At 34.7% G+C, this 18,945-nt stretch overlaps 1 protein-coding gene across 2 annotated transcripts; it reads right to left on the bottom strand.

Annotated features, from left to right (window-relative positions):
* Positions 1-17: 17 nt before the first annotated feature.
* Positions 18-14,832, bottom strand: LOC135129209 (ankyrin repeat and BTB/POZ domain-containing protein 2). 2 transcript variants are annotated; one of them, XM_064056355.1, is made up of 12 exons: positions 14,245-14,832; positions 14,021-14,195; positions 8,657-9,125; positions 7,715-7,921; positions 7,441-7,667; positions 6,538-6,942; positions 5,651-6,488; positions 5,384-5,599; positions 1,326-1,569; positions 950-1,266; positions 602-901; positions 18-551 (listed from the first exon to the last, which is right to left on the bottom strand). In XM_064056355.1, the coding sequence occupies exons 1-12, from the start codon at positions 14,264-14,266 to the stop codon at positions 144-146; spliced, it is 3,828 nt and encodes a 1,275-aa protein (XP_063912425.1). In that variant the 5' UTR covers positions 14,267-14,832; the 3' UTR covers positions 18-143. The 2 variants fall into 2 exon arrangements, with proteins under 2 accessions (XP_063912425.1, XP_063912415.1); XM_064056345.1 differs by lacking the exons at positions 14,021-14,195; positions 14,245-14,832 and adding an exon at positions 9,191-9,699.
* Between the last annotated feature and the right edge of the window lie 4,113 nt (positions 14,833-18,945).

Raw genomic sequence — 18,945 nt, 5'->3', positions numbered from 1 at the left:
AATGAAATGCCACTCAGAATGATAAAAATATATTTATTGCTCAAAGTGTACATAAAATCACTAGGATATAACAAGGCAACTCTAATAAATATATAAATAATTTCAACTAAAATTAAGAACAAGTCAGAACAATATAACAAAATTCATTTATTTACACTTTGTAAGTTTTGAGCTTTAAAATTGTTTTGCGATTTTCTTGCTTTAATTCTGTTTTGAAGAGTATTTAGCAACCCTGCTAAAACATCATGATTGGGTAGCTTCTTGGCAAAAAGGAGTCTCTTAACTGAATCATCATAAGTAAGCAGTGCCACCATATTTTGTAAAAGAAACCCTTGACAGTATTCTAATAACTGAACGGCATTATATACTTTAGCGTGTATGTACATAGAGACAACATTATCCAGTGCTAACATTGCAGCACAACGACTTTCACAATATCTGAGTAGACCATCCAGCTGGAAAAAATTGGCAGCTGCCATTAACTCCAGAATATCATCTTGTGCTGGCTCTAACGCTTGGCAGCCACCTTGGTAGAGAAATTGCATTACAATCTAAAAAAATATTAATTGCATTAACTGTTGTATATGATTTTAAAACTTACCTGGAATATATCGTATCTGATATCATTGATTTGAACAGTAGGTAAACCCCCTTCACAAAGCTTTGAACTTAACATGGATCTCAGTCTTGAACTTGCAGTTACTAAAACTATTTTATGCGCGTAAAATAAGCGTCCTTCTACCCTAAACGTAACATCGCTTAACTCTGGATTATTTACATATTTTGGGTCAATTCGTGAACTGGATGTGGCTGAAGGAACACAATTTTTTATTGGTTTGATAGGTTCCCAGCCAAAACATGTGGAAAATATATCAGCTAGTAGTAACGTGGTACCTTCCTTCTACAATTACGATTCGTAGCGGCATTTCCTGTTTAGAGTAGTACATACCTTGCTATATCTAAAAATATTGAACAGTAGCGGTAAACATTCTTGCACAAACTGTGAACTGTAGTCATCAGGACACACTTGTAAAAAATCTTGGAGAAGCTGATCGATTACACAGTCCAGTCGAGCTTCATGAGCGGCTCCAAGAGAGTGCATCCAACAGTGTAAAGTCCAAGGGACACCCAACGTTCGTATTTCCACTGTTATGTCCAAGTGATTATTTTCTGCACTGTGGTACATAGCTTCTTGTAACGACTTCACTTGTGATTTGGTAAAGTGGGGCGTAGTGTTAGACGAAGACGAGCAGTTTGGTGCTGCACCTAGAACGAAAACCAAAAAACAGTGTTTTCCTTCCAAAAAAGAACATAGAAATGTTTACCTTCTGCAAGTATTTCTTCTAATGAGAGTACCTCTTTGCTGACTGGTATCAAAGGTTGTGCTAACAATTTCTGCAAAACGACTCTTTGACCATGTGCTGCTGCTACAGATATTGCACTATAACATCCTCTCTGAGCCGATGCTGAGTAACAGAGAGAATCTTTCATTTGCGTTGAGAAGAATGGGTGAGCACCGTGAGCTAGCAGCAACGAAACTACTTCTGAATTGCCGTTACCACAAGCAACCTAAAATTTGAAGGTATGTAGCGGAATATTTTATAAATGCGGATTAAGGTTTTTGTTAGAATAATGTTAAAAGATCTTTAACAAAAAAGCTATTAAGTATGCTACATTATTGTTGGTCCGTGTGGTCCCTACATTCTCACTCTTTTTAAAAGAAAAGATCAGTAAAATACAAACGCAATAGATAGCTCTCAATTTTGTAGCCATTCCAAAATATATATAGTTTTTAACCCGTGCTCACTGAAGTGGGCGTCTCTTTTGTTTATACAGTACACTGACTTATTACAACTAATGTCATCAGCTCATACTTTCCATTGAACCCTACTTTATTTGTCAAGCTTCGATCCGGAACGGTAATTACTTTTGTATCGAACTTTTTCCAGCCTATAAACTGAAACTTAATAATCATATTTCTTCGTCAAAAAGGTTGATTCACTTTTAATGATTCTGGGCTTTTTGTGTACCTTTCTTTTTACAGGAAAAGTGAAAAGTTAATTGACAAAAAAATTGGTACTTGCCGTCTTACATTAAGAACGGTGAAGAGTGAATTAATGTCTGTTATAATTACGTGAAATCCTAACCCATTATTATTTCTAATTACAGGCACATCAAAAAACAGTAATCTTCCATTGTTCTGTTCTCATATGAGAATTTGATGCTATTAAACTGATAGCTATGTAGAAAATGGCAAAAGCGTGCACGTACCTTAAACTCATTCATAGCCTGGAAGAATATTGAAAGAAGCAAACATTTTTAGTGAAAAAATCTGTCATGGTGTTAGCAAAATTACCCGTTAAAGTGAAATATATTATTTGATACATCAATGCACTCTTCGATGATTTATTGTCTTCGGCCAGTTAGAATAAACCTAGTTCCCACAAATTACCTATTTATCAAAATTTGATCGCAGATGTATTTAATGTACTGCGTACCGATCAAGTGCAAGATTCTACCGTGCAAAAATACGTTAGGTACCTAACAATTGTTACTTACAAAATATAAATTTCTCTTAGTCAGCTGATCTCTTACAATTCTTCTTTATTGTCATGTTCAACTGAGGTATGGCTAAATTTTTTTGTCATTTCTTAGTTCATAGAATATTAAAAAGTAGGTTTCCCATCTCCGTCGGTCTATCGTCTCTTGGCGATTTTCTTAGACAGATAAGCTTCAAAACTAGTAGACGGATCGTGAAATTTTTGATATATTTTAAGAATGTCAGGTAGATGAAAAAATGGAAACCAGAATGTTCTGATCATTTCCACAAAAAAATTGTTGGCATCGTCTCAAAATTTTACAAACTACATCTTACTTAAAATAATTATTGTTGAAATCAAAATCTTACAATTTAACTTAAAAATTACGAAAAAAATTCATAACGTCAGTTTAATAATTTTGTTAAATAAATCGTGTTTTAAAATTTGTAGTGTGACATGTTCGTTTATTTGTGGTTTAATATTGTATCCATATATTTTTAAATATTTAGTTTAGACAGGATGCCCCAAAAAATATAGTGAATGAAGCAATATATTTTACTTTATAACGAAGCAAATTTTGGCGGGCTGGAACTCACAATAAGGGTACCGGGGGCGGGAGTTAATCCATGACAGCCGCACCAATGTGACACCGGAAACCGGCATTGAGTCTCCGACCATCGAGAAAACGGGAGTTCTTTTTTGCAAAAAAAGTGCCGACCCCAGAGTTCAGAGTCGTTAGCTTTTTTAGCTATTTAGACATGCCTTAGCTAAACTTAAATTGTTTCCTAATATTTAGCTATTCATTACTAATCTTTGAAAAGCTCTGGCTTTTTCGTACCTACTTTTCTTGACTAAATCATAAATTTAAATTGTGAAATGTCAAGGGGATGGATAGTTCTTCCTAGATTATTATTTAAATTAAATAGATTCACATTTGGAATCCTGGCAGTATTCAAGATTTAAATTTTAAAGACTGAGCCGCTTTGGAAATGATCAGCGAAATAAATGTCGTGGATCGAATGGGCAAATGGGATTTTATTCTGATTTTGTGTTATGTTTTATGTCTTCTATGACTCCAATTTTGGAACATTGATTCTCGGACATACTCCTCAAAGCGACGTACGTACCGAATCATATTTTGTGTTTCTGATCATATTTAACATATGTTTTATGTATTTATGTGTTGGCGAATTCAATTCACGATGTACTCGCCAGCGGACACAGCATGTACGTGGCGTTTGTGGGGACATTGCATCAGAACAGATTCCGCCATTTCAAAACACAACGCATGGTCCAATCTTGTTGATAATCACAGTTCATGGCCACTTTTTTACATTTTCGCGGAGTTTTCAAATTTTGTTAACATGTCAAATTTTTGGCGGAATGTTTGGGTTATTACAGTCTTTTAAGCAAAAGAAGAAACTGGGATTAAAATTAATATTTACAGTAATTTATAATATGTTCTTACTTTGCAGAGTTTAGTGTTTATTTTGTTATATTTGTATACATTTTTAATAATTAAAGTTGCGCGAAAAGTCACAGGTTTTCTTTACCGTTTATCTTAAATAAATAGCTATTTTAGCTACTTTTGACATTCACAACTGCTCTGAACTCTGCGACCCGTAAGCTCTGCACGTTACCGTTCGCCGCCCCTTGGTGATAAGAAGCGATAAACAACGCCAGGAGTGCTACCGCGCCCAGGCGACCCCCTTTCGGCGTGCCGTCCGCACCCCGTTTCAACTTAGTCGCCTCCCCAAGATCCGAAGCAGCCCCGTCCACCGAGCAGCAGCCGTCAGGGAGGTCAAACGACGCCATTGACCGGATTCTATTTCTTTTTCTTTGGCCGTTATAGCCTGGTAGGGAATAAAGACCATATATTTTTAACTAACCGGAGCATTATTTGTCTCTTCGCAAGGATTCACGAGACCTCCGGAGAAAATGTTAATTACTCTAGAACCATTTCTCCAGCTCAAGATACCACAAGTAACTAAGATATCGGCGAAACCCGAACCATTAGTCACCAACTTGCGGGTTTCGTCGCAACTTATTAAATCAGAAACGGTTTACTTAGTTTTCCCGAAATTTTTAATGCACATTGCTGCTGTTATTAGCAACTGCTATATTTGTCTCCACTAAAAAAATTATTAAGATAATGTTACTTGAAACATATAACATAGCATGGTACTTTTCTGTAGTTTAATAATTTTTCTCTAACTTAAAAAAAATAAAATTTGCAGAACCAAATTTTTGTTTGCTTAAGAAATTGGGCTTGTTTAATGGTAAAGGAAATTCCGTTTAATAACTTTCTATGATTTTTTTTGTATCCTGTTTTTACAAAGTATAACATTTTAACACTTGTGCTTTCCCGCATACGTTGTTGCGGTTTTAAATCTATTTTCTTATTTAGTCGTATACGGTTGTAACAAAGCCGAGATATGAACATAACTACAGTCATAACGTCCTTACAAATAAGTGAAATCTTCAAAGTAATGCGATCAGCACGTTTCCGGTGATTGAAATCTATACTATACTGTAAGACTGACATTTTTCCGGAAGTTGTGTAGGTTTCATGTTTGTTCATTATTTGTTGTTGTTTCAGTAATCCGTATCAAGGACGAAATCTCAGATCCTACTAACGCGACCCTAGTGAAAACTATTTGTAGCCTGGAAATTTGGCACAATGCCCCATGTGTTTTCTAAATACATTCGACAAGGTTTTACATAAAAATTGAGTCTGAAAGATTTCAGATTAGGTACCACATTATCTGAAGCAACTTTCGGATAACTAATAAGACTTCTTGTTGCCTCTAACTTCCTTAACAGTAATGGTGTTTCAAACATACCTGAAGAGGCGTTAATGTGCATTTATCTTCACTCAAACGAGCCCCCCCTTCCACATTAGCCCCCCGTTCTAACAAAATTCTGGCACATCGAGCATGTCCTTTAGCTGCGGCGTAAGTCAGAGCAGTCCAGTGTTGAGTCTCTCCGTTAACTGCGGTGAAATTAGGTCCAGATATCGGTGTCTCAACATCAACAGACGCTCCAGCGTCTAAAAGAGCCTGAAAACGAATAAATAAGCAGAAGAGAAACATTTATTTGAAAAAAAATACAGTTAATGCAACATCGTCATCATTAATCGCAGCCAACATCAGTCCTGTGTGCCCTTGCAAATTCAAGGTATCCAGTCGCGTCGACACGGGTAGTAAAGAAACAGCGTGTTGTATTAACTCAGGTCGCCCCGTCAACAATAGTCTAAATGCCAGTTCAACTTGAATTTGTCGTGATGCCTCAATATGATCTTCCTCATTCCCTGTGTTTTTCCGTATCCTTAGCATTTCCTCTCCAAGGTTGCGTACTGGACAGTCAACTCCTGGCAGAAGAAGTCGGGCTGCTTGCATAATATCGTCTTTGTCAATGAGGGGCGAAAATCTGTGTTCGCTGTGGGCAGTCGCTACTCGTAACCATTCAACAAGTGGGGGGAGCACAACGTAGGCTCTTTCGTAACACAACTCTTGAACAGCACTGGCTCCTTGTTCGACGTGTTCTAACTGAGAACAACGCATAAAGTAGAACAGTGTTCTGATAGCTTTGGGACATAATGGCACACGAGGTTGCATACGGCTTATTAAATCTTGTAGTTCTTTTAAAGAGCCTACGCAAGTAGTCATTAGTGACGGTTCTGGTGAAGTCGGACTACGTCTGGAGTCTCTTCCTGAACCCACACTAGACATGGAAGCCCATCTGGGTAATGCTAAAGCTCCGGAAGCTATTCTTCCAGCATTTAAGTGCGCGTAAGGCTGGAGTAAACCCCACAAATCTCCATTATTTGCTATAGCATGTTCAAGTAAAGTTGCAGTTAATGTGACTTCAGAATCGCTCGGTAAACACTGGAGGAGGATTTCCTCTAGAAGGTTTTCTAGACCAGCGCAAAGATACACTGCCGCGTATCTACAAACACACCAAGTTTACAAAAGTACTTATTTTTGAGTACACTTACTCATGCACAAATCTAGCCAGTTTGATGTCAGTCATCCAGCGATGAAAACGGCCGATGTGAAACTGTAAGCCTGCTCGCAACGACTTGCTTTGTTTTAAAGCGCAATCCCCGGACATTGCTAACATTGCAGCTGCTCTTAGGGAAGCTTTAATGCACGAATCCGCTAAAGGTGGACAGAGAACAATTCGAAAAGAAACGGTAATATCATGCTTTGTGCAAATCCCTAATGTAGACGATAATCTCTGGATTTCTCTTCCTATTCTGACTAAAGCTCTTTGAAGTAAGTAAGAGAGTCTGGGAATAGTTTCAACACTAACTCTCGCTACATGGTCGCGAAATCGACCGGTTTGTAAAACCCGCAATATACAGTGATTTGTCCATGGCAGGTGCTGCAGTTCTACTAGTCTAAAATCAGGTCACATTTAAAAAGGAAAACAGAAAAATCAAAAAGCAACTGATCACGTAATGACGTCGGTACAAACGTTTTCGTAAATTTCCTAAATTTAAACCGAGTTACCACAACACTTAACTCATTTATAAAATTAAAGTAGTTTTGTCTTCATTTTTTTCAACAGTAGGTAATTAATGGCTAGAAACGAACAACAGAAGACATCGCTGAACACCTTCATTCTATACACGCCAAGTGAAATTTAAGCAATAAAATTTTGAGGTGACATCTATTTTTTGGATGAGATGATTGTAAATCAGTGTTAACTAAGTGTTGCTTACACGTCTTGTTTATGTAATTCTGAAAACAAAGATTGCTCTATTATATTACTTCTTTTGTCACATACAATTGCCATTTAAGGTCTGATTTCCTCTAATGAATCAATTTGTCCGTTCGTGGTAAAGTTGCCTTTTGATTGCTAATTTCTCTCTGACATATTCTCCTATTATCATTACCGGTTATGCGAGTCAACCCATACAAATTCGTCCGCGCTAGTAATGTTAGTATTGATGGTTTCAAGGGAAGAATGTCTCATTAATCGGCGCACCGCGGGTTCCGAGCTCTCAGAACCAGCACTAATACTAGAGTAAGTACTGGAAGATGTGTGTGATCTCATTGTTAGTTGCTGAAGCGCAAGTTTGATGTCTTCCAGACCTCCACTTCCGGTCCAGGGTACATGCAACTACTTAATCATTAGGTAATTTTTTTAAGATTTCCTAATTAACTAACCCTAGCAGGTGTAGCTCTATGACGTGAACGATTATGCTGAGTTGAAGTACGATTTTTTACCGCTTTTTGCATCACTCCTGCTGTCAGACGATCAGTTCCAGAACTGTAGTTTCCTCTAGGAGAGCTATTACCATTGTCTGACATACTCGCATGGCCCGACGAACGGTTTTCGTCCGAGGAACTGTTACAATTTTGAGTTCTTTGGTGCTAAAATTATGTATATTTATGACATGAAAGAAAATGATCCAAAGAGAAAATTTATTATTTTTGTTGACGTTGTGCAACGTACGAATCGCAATTTTGTGTTTTTAATTATGATAAATTTAATTGAAAAACGTTTAATCATCATTCATTTAGCAGATTTTAAATTTCCAAGTACAAATCTTCTCTTTGGGTTATCAAGCCGATTATAACGCGTGGACAATTTTTTCGCTAAATTTGTCATTCAAATTATCTCATAGCGGTTGTTTTTAATAAAATATTCAGATCTTCAGTTACTCGCTTATTTGAATTGCAAATTTTTTGCGAAAAAATCACATCAGTTAACATATTATATACGTGTTATATTATGCCTAAAATAAAAAGCATATAACTTCGAAGTAATATTTAGTAAACTGGAAGCGACAGCTATTTTCGTGATCTACTTCATACTTTTCTTGGTTTCAGGATCACAATATAGTGAGACTCTATATAAGTAAAGCAAAAAAAGGTTCGTTTTCATTTCCGTGTTTTTAACAGCAACTTTTTTTCCTATTGATTGCAAACTAATAAGAAGTTTTGTGTTCAGTATGAAGAGCGACAATTCGAACATGTTCTTAAAGTTAAAAAATCATCGATCCACTCGTATGTTTGACGCCTAGTGAAACATTTATGTTTTATTTATGTATTTTTACAGTTTTATATAAAATCGTGCAGCTTGTCATATCAATAATTATCACTTACCTGTAATCGCAGCTCTTGGATCGTAACGTGGTGGTGCTGCCTCGAGGCTGAACTTCCTGGTGGTGATAATTTTAAGCTCCCAACGGTGTTTCCTGGGGGTGTTTTATTAGGTTCGGTGTCTCTCTCAGGGACCATATTTACAGCAGACGATGTATGAGAGCAGTTATTTTTATTGTACTCCTGACAATTATTTAAATTATTTTTGTTGCTTATAATGTTTGTCTTCTCAGTTTGTTCGCTGAAGGTCGACGTTTTAACATTATTAGCGATATATAAGTGCTGAAAATGCTCCACTTTGCGCTTCGGAGACACCATTCCTTCGTTCAGCTGACCGTCGATATTACTGGAGTGTTGTTGGGTCAGTTTTGCGGGCGTATTCACTCTTGGGTATTCCTTATTTAAGGGACCGTTCGCGTCCGATTTTTCAACGTGGTGATACGAGTGTTCACTTTTCGAATTGTTGGACAACCTAGGACGAAACGAAGTATTACTCAGAAGTCACTTAAATTGTAAGAGTGGTAGCCGGAAAATTACCTTCGTTGTTCTAAATAATATTTTAACATATCGGCTTCCATTCCTAAAGGAAAATCGTCCGAACAGTCCGAATAATACTCATTACAAGTCCGAACGTCTTCGATAATTTGGCTCGCGAGTGAAAACGTGTTTTTGAAAATAACGTTAATAACGTGGCTATTTTCTATCGAGTCTAAACACATATACTCATCTATTTTTTCTTTAATAGTTATCCGCGGGTTGTCCTCTACTCTTTCATCCGATTTTAAATCATCGTTCACGTAAATAACCGATTTGTGCTTATTTTCCACGGATTCAGAGTTTTCTGGAGATGGTACTTTTGGTTCTTCGTTTTCCTCAGGCGGATTCTCTTCGACACTTTCGCTAAACCAGTTGCTTGATTCCATTCCGAAAAAGGTATATTTTTTGGGCTCGCGGCACTCATTTTCCGGTTTACTCAGTATGAAATTATCGGTGTTGCTGTTTTTTAACTGTATCTCACATCCTTTTAACTCTAAACATAACAAACATTTGCAAAATTCATCACAACCCATATTTATTTTTAATGGTAACAGTATTATTAACCAGACACTTCCAAGGTGATGAACAGACTGAAGCAGCGCGAGTTAACAAAATGAAAACACGTGAACCACTTCCCATAGACCTATTGTTTTTTCTTTTTAATCTTCAGTGATAGTTTTTCATTAATTTCACTTTATATTAAATAGGACTCGAGGTAATTAAAAAAACAAACTAATTTTGTGGGTTACAGAAACTACCAAATCTGAACATACTGTTGTTTCTAAGTACACAGAGTGTTGAAAAAGTTCTGCACAAAATTCGTAATTCCGTTAATTGATGTAGTTTTGGAAAATTCTCGGAGAGCTCAGTTTTATTTTTGATGTAAAAATTTATTTTTGTAACCAACCGTTTTTGCAGTGGCGATTATTTTAAATGGCAACTTGAACTTTTTCGTTCGGATTCTGATACATCCAACACAATTGGGAAATACAAATAAACAAAACCTAATAAAACCTCAGATCTCATTGAACGGGCAATACACAATGCTTGCCCACGTGCTGGTATGTGTCAAGTGATTAGTGGATGGCAATTTAATCTTTATGGTAGTTTTGTTGTTATTTTACTGTAGAATTTCGCCTCACATTCGATTAATAAATCAAATTTTTTTTCCGATTACAATAGGATCTTTCCAAAAAAATGTTTATGTAACGTACCAACTATTTTCTATTAGAATCGAAAAGAAAAAGTTGGAGTTGCCATTTAAACAATTCGTTGATGACGTCACTGTGAAAAACAAAGCTCGTTACAAAAATTAAATGTTTACGTTAAAAAGTGTGATTTTGAAAAATAAGATTGACTCGTCGCAGGATTTTTCAAGAAAACGTCGATTAATGGAATTGTGAATTTTGTGCAGAACTTTATCAGCACTCTGTAGTATTTATCTATACGTAACAAATCAGTTAATTTTGCAATATTATGTTATTAATTTGTTAGCACTGTGATCCACGACATCATCGAGAGTGTACTCTATCTAAACATCAAAATGTAAAATGAAAAAATTTTGCCATGAAATGCCAAACTTATTGTTATGCCGAATTGTGATCGATTTTTATTTTACATAGAGTTTGTGGTAACTTGTCATTGATTTATAGTAGCTAGAAGTATACTCTATCCTTTTCACTTGTACGCTAACCAGGTCTTTCAGGTTTAACAATGAAAACAAAAAGAAACAAAGATACTACAACAATCGTAAATAAATATTTCGGTTATATTGGTGTACTTAGTGTAATAATAAAAATAGATAACGAGACAAGTCCAGTTTTGACGCAAGAACTTCGAAAAATTGTATGTGGTACAAGTGAAACGGATTTAAAGTTTATCACTTCGTGATGGCCGCAGAAAGTTTTGCTTTCACTTTATCGCTTTTTAAAACCAACATAACAAATCGATTTTACGCCTAAAATTGCATAAAAAAGTCCTCGATAATATTTTACTTAAATACCACTTTCAAGATATTTATATCAAGTGTTCGATTGAAAAAGTCATCAAGTTGACCTTGGTTTTTAAACACATTCTGAAGTTTGTCTACAATAAAACTAAAACTGAATGGATGACAGATGACAACGGGGCAATGACAATTATACCACACAGTATATGAGTTACTGAAACACGCGTTTTTCGCTACGTTTTCTTCTATCAAACAAACGCCAACTTGATGATTTTGTCGATTATGGGAATAGTTGTTCTAGAGCACTTTTGTTAACAATTTAAATTTACTTGAAATTTTCATTAAACAAATTCTTTGATGTTATGCTTTGCGAATACATGTTGTATTATTCTGTTCTTGGAGCGTCACGCTTGTCTGATTCCAACTGTTTTTTTTTTAATTGTAACCCTCGTGTTAGCACTTGGGCGGCATTATTTGCTCGAAGCTTCTTTAGAATTAAGGCATTAACAAGTAGAAAGACGAATCAGGACAATTTAAAAAAATACTGGTCAAAATTCAATCAACATGGTTGTTGGAAGATACTTTCGCTTAATCATTCTGTTAAACATATTAAAGGTTCCCAAAGATTGAAATGCCGGGGCCATCCCATAAATAACAGAGAAAGGAGCACATTGTAATTTTTCGCAAATTAGTTGAGAACTATTAAAATTTTCTATTTGGACATTTAACAACTACAACATAATTCTAATATTTTTAATTAATTTAACTCTTAAATTAAGACAACGACAGACAAAGACTTGCTCTTTCTTGTATAAAATTTTCGTCGTTTTTTGTTTAAATCAAAATATATAATTTTAAAAACGAGAAAAAATTAAATTAAAGGTTATCAGGAAGACCGTAAACTATTACAGGTGCTTGCTAAATTCGTCGACAAAAAATATACAGCCGTCGACAAAATTATATGTACAGTTTGTTCGGAAAGTTTTGCGTCCCTCCCATGACTGTTGAGCAGGTATTAACGTTTTAAAAATTTTGGTTTGTAATTTTTTCACCACCGTCAGTATTCACAAAAATGATTATTATTAATTTCAGGCAAAGTGATGAAAAATTTTAAATAACGTGAAAATTAATTCTCCTTGAACCCAACCAATATGAAAATAATAGAAAAAAAAATGCAAACATTATTTCAACATAATTTTAATATCATGTCTGGAGTAGGAACTTTTTCCTTTATCTAATAAATGTTCTAAGTTCGAGTTTAGATGTCAAAAAAAACAAAGTTTAAATTCCCAAGTGTCCTCATTTTACTCAATACTTTTCGTATACGAAATAATTAATTTTTGATTTTATAGTAGGTACTTGTAAGCTCTCCTTCAATCATAAATAATTTACATCAGGTATAATAGTAATTTTTTACGTATGGATATCTTATCAGAAGTGTGGAGGGAACATAAAATATAAAAATTAATGAAAGACGCAAAGAACAATAGGTCATCACGCGTAAACACAACCTTGACGTGTTCAAGATAAAATAATGCATCTTCCCATACTTTCCTGGATGAAAAGTAGTTCTACTTTCTACAAATAATGTCTGCTAGTTTGTATTCTCACATTTCGTCTTAAATGTAAAGAACAATGATTAGGTGAATTAATTCAATTAATTATCAATTGTGTGAACCAAGAGGTACATGAAAAAGTTTACTTAGAAAATATTAATTAATACGAAGAAAGTGAACGTGACATGTAGATGACAGATGTAAGGGAATTTTAGTGTTTTCTTTAAGTACATTATTAAAACATTAATAGTCATTATTTACTTAGTTTAAAAGTGTTTGCTGTTTGCTGAACGTCGTCAACACGGTAGTGAATAGCGTAGTTTTCGGTGCGAAAATGTAAAGCGAAAATGAAAATGTTTTCTTTTTATTCTTGGATTTACGTAAAAACTGAATGATTAAATTTTAACTGATTAACATTCTGTAAAGACTAAAAAGACAAAGGTAATATATTGTCAAAGTTTCAACGAAGTCTGTTGTTTAATCTCTTAATAACCATAAATAGAGAGTAAAACTTTTAAATGACATTTTTTGTAGGGGACAAATATACAAACTATAAATTTAATGTAGCCTTAAAATTTCAAATTATTTGTAAGGTTAGTGTCAGGAACAAATTTTTTGAAAATGTTTCTATTTTGACATTTTGATCGACGAAATTTTACTAGTATAAAGCAGTTAAATATTTGCACCAAATATCGTAGCAAAAATTGTTGTCCTCTTTTTAAAACCACTTCGGTGAAAACATTTCTTTTCATCCCCTCAAAAAATTTTGATGTCATCTTAAAATATTGGTAAGCACTTCTCTCGTAACATATACAATATATACTCTCTCTTACCTGTGTTTTAATAAACGACCCCCATTTTTAGAGTTACGCGTAAGGGAAAATTTGATATTAAACATTAACGTTATTTTTTTTTACTTCATCCGAAAAACCGACGACGTCACTTTACGATTATTAAATACTTAAACACCTACAAAAATACTTTCCAACATGCATGTGTTACGTTGTACTTCAAGACGAAAAAATCTAAGTGTAAATAACTTTGTAGATTAATATTTACACTATTAAAAGTGAAAGTGTTTTGATATTTTTTTGTCAAACTAAATTAAGAACATCATTAACACTGATAATAATTAGAGGCCAACACTATTTTGCCCACGGGAGCTGAAAATCTATTAGTAGAAAATTGTTAAAATTTCTGAAATGATTAAGAATAATTTTCAACTAAATAACAATTTGAAAAAGATATCATTTAAGCCACAAATCGCGCAAAACGTCTTCGCTAAATTTCACGAACATTTGAAAAAAAATCTCGCTGACCACGTACCGTCTGGGTTTTGGCCTGAGGATCTCATGATTGGCATCTGTAATGCATAACGGACTGAGGGGTCCAGAAAGGTGGTCCACCCCCGTCCAGGACTGCTCCGGGGGGTCGTTGCCGACCCCGTTCAAGGGGGCCAGCTCCCATCCGGCGGGCCCCTTTTGGTGGGCCAAGTCGCTCTCTACGAATACCAATAAACTCATTAATTCCCTCCAGCATCAGAGGCTCACCTGTTGCTCCATCACATTCCATTATAATATTCGGGCCAATTTCGCACGATTTTCGTGAATCACATCAGAGGACGGTCATGTCGGATTGAGAATGCTGATTTTCGGCAACTTTCGAGGGGTTTTCCATTCAATATTGCCGTTTCTTCGGGTAAATGCATGGGCTTAACACTTGTGACTGATCGCACTTGTAAACATTACCTTGACCAGCAGCGCCGCAATCGGGATGGCCCAAAGAAGCGGACGAAAAGTTGCCGTACGTTAGGCCAGACGACCTCTTCTTAGGTCGGAATTTATTGTGCGCCTATGGTCGCAAGAACTGGTTTTCAACAATGGGAACGTGAGGTGATTTGAGTGAAATCAACAGATTCAAATTTTATTTAGATTTTTCCGCTTGGATAATTCGCGGAAAAAACAAGGCTAGTAAACGGGGTTTCAGGAAACTTAAACAAAGTGTGGTCCGAACGAGGAAGAGGGGGAGTGGATAAGATAAGTCATTTTTGGGGGAAAATCTGTCTTCGTATTTGTGTACAGTGAACTTCAAAACAAACACAGGATAAATGATTAAGTATCGGACTAAAATGATGTTCGTGCCGGGCACTGATGCATGCACATGTATGGTGCGTATAATGTTAAATAAAAATTGTATTACATAACTTATTTCTTGTTATGATTTAATACTCCATTAATTAAATTTGATATAAATATTAGAGCGGCATTAATGAAAACATACTTACATATATTATTTAGTAAAAGGCAACAATGAATGCAATAAATTATCATTTCCGCATATAATATTGATTAGTTCGTAAATAAGAAAAATACCTGATCGTCCTAATTAAATGACTAGTCATATACTAGATTTAATCAAACTGAAATTTTATGTGTCCCAAATTAACTGTACATAAATTTTATAGTTCTGTTTGGTCGTTCTTTTAGTACAACCTTCAAACTTTTTCGGTACTAGGTACCTTACTCAAGATATGTAGGTACAATATGAGCTCCTATGAAAGTCAGTAACATTTTTGTGTAAAGAATTTAAAAATTCCAAACATGGGTTTACGGCAGTGGATGACTTATGACAGCTGTTTGAATATTTGCAATCTTTGAATAATTATCTCGTTAATGGCATCCATTAAATTTGATGAACCAATAAAACACAGATGTATTTGCAATTAAAGTAAAGGTTATATGATTTGTGAAAATATCTCCATGAAAGATCCATATTTTGATTTTTTGCTTGAATCGAAATTTTTCAACATTCAGAACTGATTAGGTAGTACCTACTTATGGCATCGATTAGATAACTATAACAAGTAGAAGAGTACCTATGTTTTGTATCTATCTTATGATCATATCAGGTATATTTTTAATTTCTCTTTCGAACTATTAGTTTTCGGTTACAAGGTTAAATTGATTTTTGTGGTAATGTGTAATCTAACTTTGGTAAAAAATGTAGTATGCAAAAAAGAAGTCCAAAATAAACTTGAAAAACCAATAATTAATGTATATTGTGAAAGTTAATAGCAAAAACTTTAAATATCATCCATCAAACACGCTGTAGTAATTTTTATCAGTACATTTACAAACTGTGCTCTAATAAGAGATATTCTGATAACAGCAATTATGCTGATGAAATTTTAGTAAAACTGTTATAGTCTCCCCTAAATAATGTTATAAATTTGAAATGATATTTCAGTGTTCAGTGTTTTTGAGTGAACTTGAAATAAATATGCGTGTGTAGTGTACAAAGATCGATAAAATAAATTGTCTCATTCCTTATTTCTTTTTACCCTGTACAAACGATTCTAAAAAATAAAATAAATAATATGAATATGAATAATAAACCACAAGTATAGGCTCATAATAGTTTACAGAATTTATTCGGCAAAATTTTAAGACAACGTCATGAATTGGGAAAGGATTATCGAATACATTTTCAACAAAGATTTATCATGCTGACGACCCGTGGCGGCGTAAAGGAGAGGCGGTGGGGGAGGTCCGCCCCAGGTACCAAGCACCAAGGGGTGACAACGACAACTCACTCGCACTGCCAGAGAATCCTTACAGAAGAATCACTCTGCAAAAACATCTGTACGGCAGACAGACGTACAGACAGATAAACAGACAGACGGAAACGAGAGACCTGTTTCTTCGTACTCTAGCGGTCATGAATAAAGGTCGAAAAAATGTAAAAGTAGAGAGTCGGCCGACGGACTTCATTACAATACTTCCTAATATTTTGCATTTTTTTTCTTAATATACACATCCATCTTTTCATAACAAGAAACTTAAAACATGGTTAAAATGGTTTATGCAAGGAAATATGGGTTTTGCAATTATAGGGCGGAGCCTAATTGCAAAATCGATATTTCGATTTTAAACATATTTTAAATTTCATATTGTGAAAAGAAATCTACACATATTAAAACAAAAAGGCAAAAAGTAAGCCCGCCCACCCGCCCTATCTCAATTGTAATGATTTTTTTCATTCGCCCTGAACCAAGGGGACTCAGATTAACTGCAAAATACTCATTTCTTTACAAAATCTTAAAAATATGTTTTAGAATATTGTGTTGTTCAAAGAATACTATGTATATTGAGAAAAAAAGGCAATATAAACCCCGCCCACCCACCCCATCTCCTTTGTGATGATTTTTTTTTATTTTTAGAAACTTAAAACACGTTTCAAATGGTAAATTTTTGTAAGGAAATATGGATTTTGCAATTAGGCTCCGCCTCTCAGGGCAGTTATGGATGGGACTTGATTTTTGGCTTTAATTTTTTCTTAATATACCTAGTATCCGTTGAATAACACGATACTCAAAAAAATGTCTTACATGGTAATTTTTGTAGAGAGAGAAATAATAAGAATTTAGCATTTAAATTCCGCTCCTTTGGCTCTCGATAATTATAAAAAAAATCATCACAATTGAGATAGAGCGGGTGGGCGGGGCTTATATTTTGCCTTTTTTCTTAATATACCATCACGGCCAAAAAAAGGAAACACCTAAATTGCTCATGTCATCGATTTTTATTTAATTTTTCAATTGTATTTGTTAAATGTATTTTGTGTCTGCTTTAGAATGAACGTCTCTGATTTCCTGACGTCTTTTAACATCAACGTGACAGAGAAATTGCACTTACAATAGAAAAATTAAATAAAAATCGATGCCATGAGGAGGTTAGGTGTTTCCATTTGTTTGGCTGTGATAGTACGTAGTTGTCTTTTCAAAACAAGAAACTTAAAACATGCTTACAACTGTAAATTCTTGTAGACAAATATCGATCTTGCAATTAAGCCCCGCCCCTCGATCTGATAACGAATGGAAAATTCGTCACAATTGAGAATTGAGATCGGGGCGAGTATGGGGGGGGGGGGCACATCTTCGGCTTTATTTTTTTCTTAATATACATAATATTCTTTGAACAACACGATACTCAAAAACATGTTTTTAATTTATCACAGAGAAATAAGGATTTTGCAGTTAAGCTCCGTCCCCTTGGCTCACGACAAATAAAAAAAAATCATCACAATTGAGATAGGGCGGGTGGGCGGGGCTACATTTTGCTTTTTTTTCTTAGTATGTGTAGACTTATTTCGACAACAAGAAACTTAAAACCTGTCTAAAATGATAAATTTTAACTTAAATCCAACGCTTTTCTTCTGCAACCCTTTTAAATACGACAAATTGAACATCAAAATTACTATCGGTGCCAAACCACGCTACGTCGCCACTGCTTACGACAATCTTAAAACATTTGCAAGATTTGAGAGCATTCAGTTTTTCAACTACAAAGTTAAATTATAAAATGTTGTTATAATATTTTGTTTTTTTTTCGAAAGTTTGAATGCCTAGCTTAAAAAATCAAGATGGATTCATAGACTCCAAGTATAAAAAAGTGCCATTTACATCGACTTAAATAAGCATACAGTCAAAATTAAGCAAAATTAAAAAGCATCTATAAAACCACGTCTCTCAACAATAGTATAAATTCACGCACTAAGAATGAAACTTGTTTTAGTTTAACATATATTTGACTTTGCGCTAATTATAGGTATATTTTTTAAGTTACATTAATTTAAGTAGATGTGAACAATACTTAAAAGAGTATGTTATTTTAGTTACAAAAAAAGTCAGTCGAAGTGCCATTAAAGTCAGCTTTCATATTATGTTATCCGTAACTCATACATATCAAAATAATTTTATTCTTGCGTGTTATTCAAATCTGAGTCATTCTCTAAAAGTCTTTTACAATGAAAATTTATTTTATTTCTGTCATTGGCACGATATATGCTCTTAATTTCTTTCCCCATGTAGTATCTTATTGGTTCAATTGAAATTTATTACTCGATAAGTAGGGAAACGGATTATACTCAATTTCTGAGACTGTCGTATTTTAGTTCAGAAATCTGAAATTAGCTGCAATATAAATTAAAAGACTTTATTTTTTACAGTCAAAAAAGCAGACACAAAAAATAAACACTACTTTTATAACAATTACTAAGTTAACCCATTACCCGTAGTTCCAGATTTCCTACGTCTCCTGTATATCTGCTCTCCAGAGTTCGATATCGATATAAACAACGTTACGTTACGGAATAATTACTTACGGCACGTTTTTGCCGCGGTACGGGTTTGAGTAACCTCGTTACGTGTGTTCTTACGCTTAATGTTGGCTACTCTGCTAAAAATAGTGACG

The sequence above is a fragment of the Zophobas morio genome, unplaced genomic scaffold (genome assembly GCF_036711695.1).
Source record: "Zophobas morio isolate AGI-343-1 ecotype UQ-CSIRO unplaced genomic scaffold, CSIRO_AGI_Zmor_V1 ptg000002l, whole genome shotgun sequence".
Classification (NCBI taxonomy): domain Eukaryota; kingdom Metazoa; phylum Arthropoda; class Insecta; order Coleoptera; family Tenebrionidae; genus Zophobas; species Zophobas morio.
This window is presented reverse-complemented; position numbering and strand designations above follow the sequence as displayed.

What these genes read in the sequence shown, in the direction of transcription:
- LOC135129209 (XM_064056345.1), bottom strand. Translation starts at nt 9,576, where the DNA reads ATGGAATCAAGCAACTGGTTTAGCGAAAGTGTCGAAGAGAATCCGCCT. An exon ending in TCCAAGAGCTGCGATTACAG is followed by an intron (nt 7,922 to 8,656) that starts GTAAGTGATAAT and finishes ACATAATTTTAG; the next exon opens with CACCAAAGAACTCAAAATTG. An exon ending in TCAGATACGATATATTCCAG is followed by an intron (nt 552 to 601) that starts GTAAGTTTTAAA and finishes ATATTTTTTTAG; the next exon opens with ATTGTAATGCAATTTCTCTA.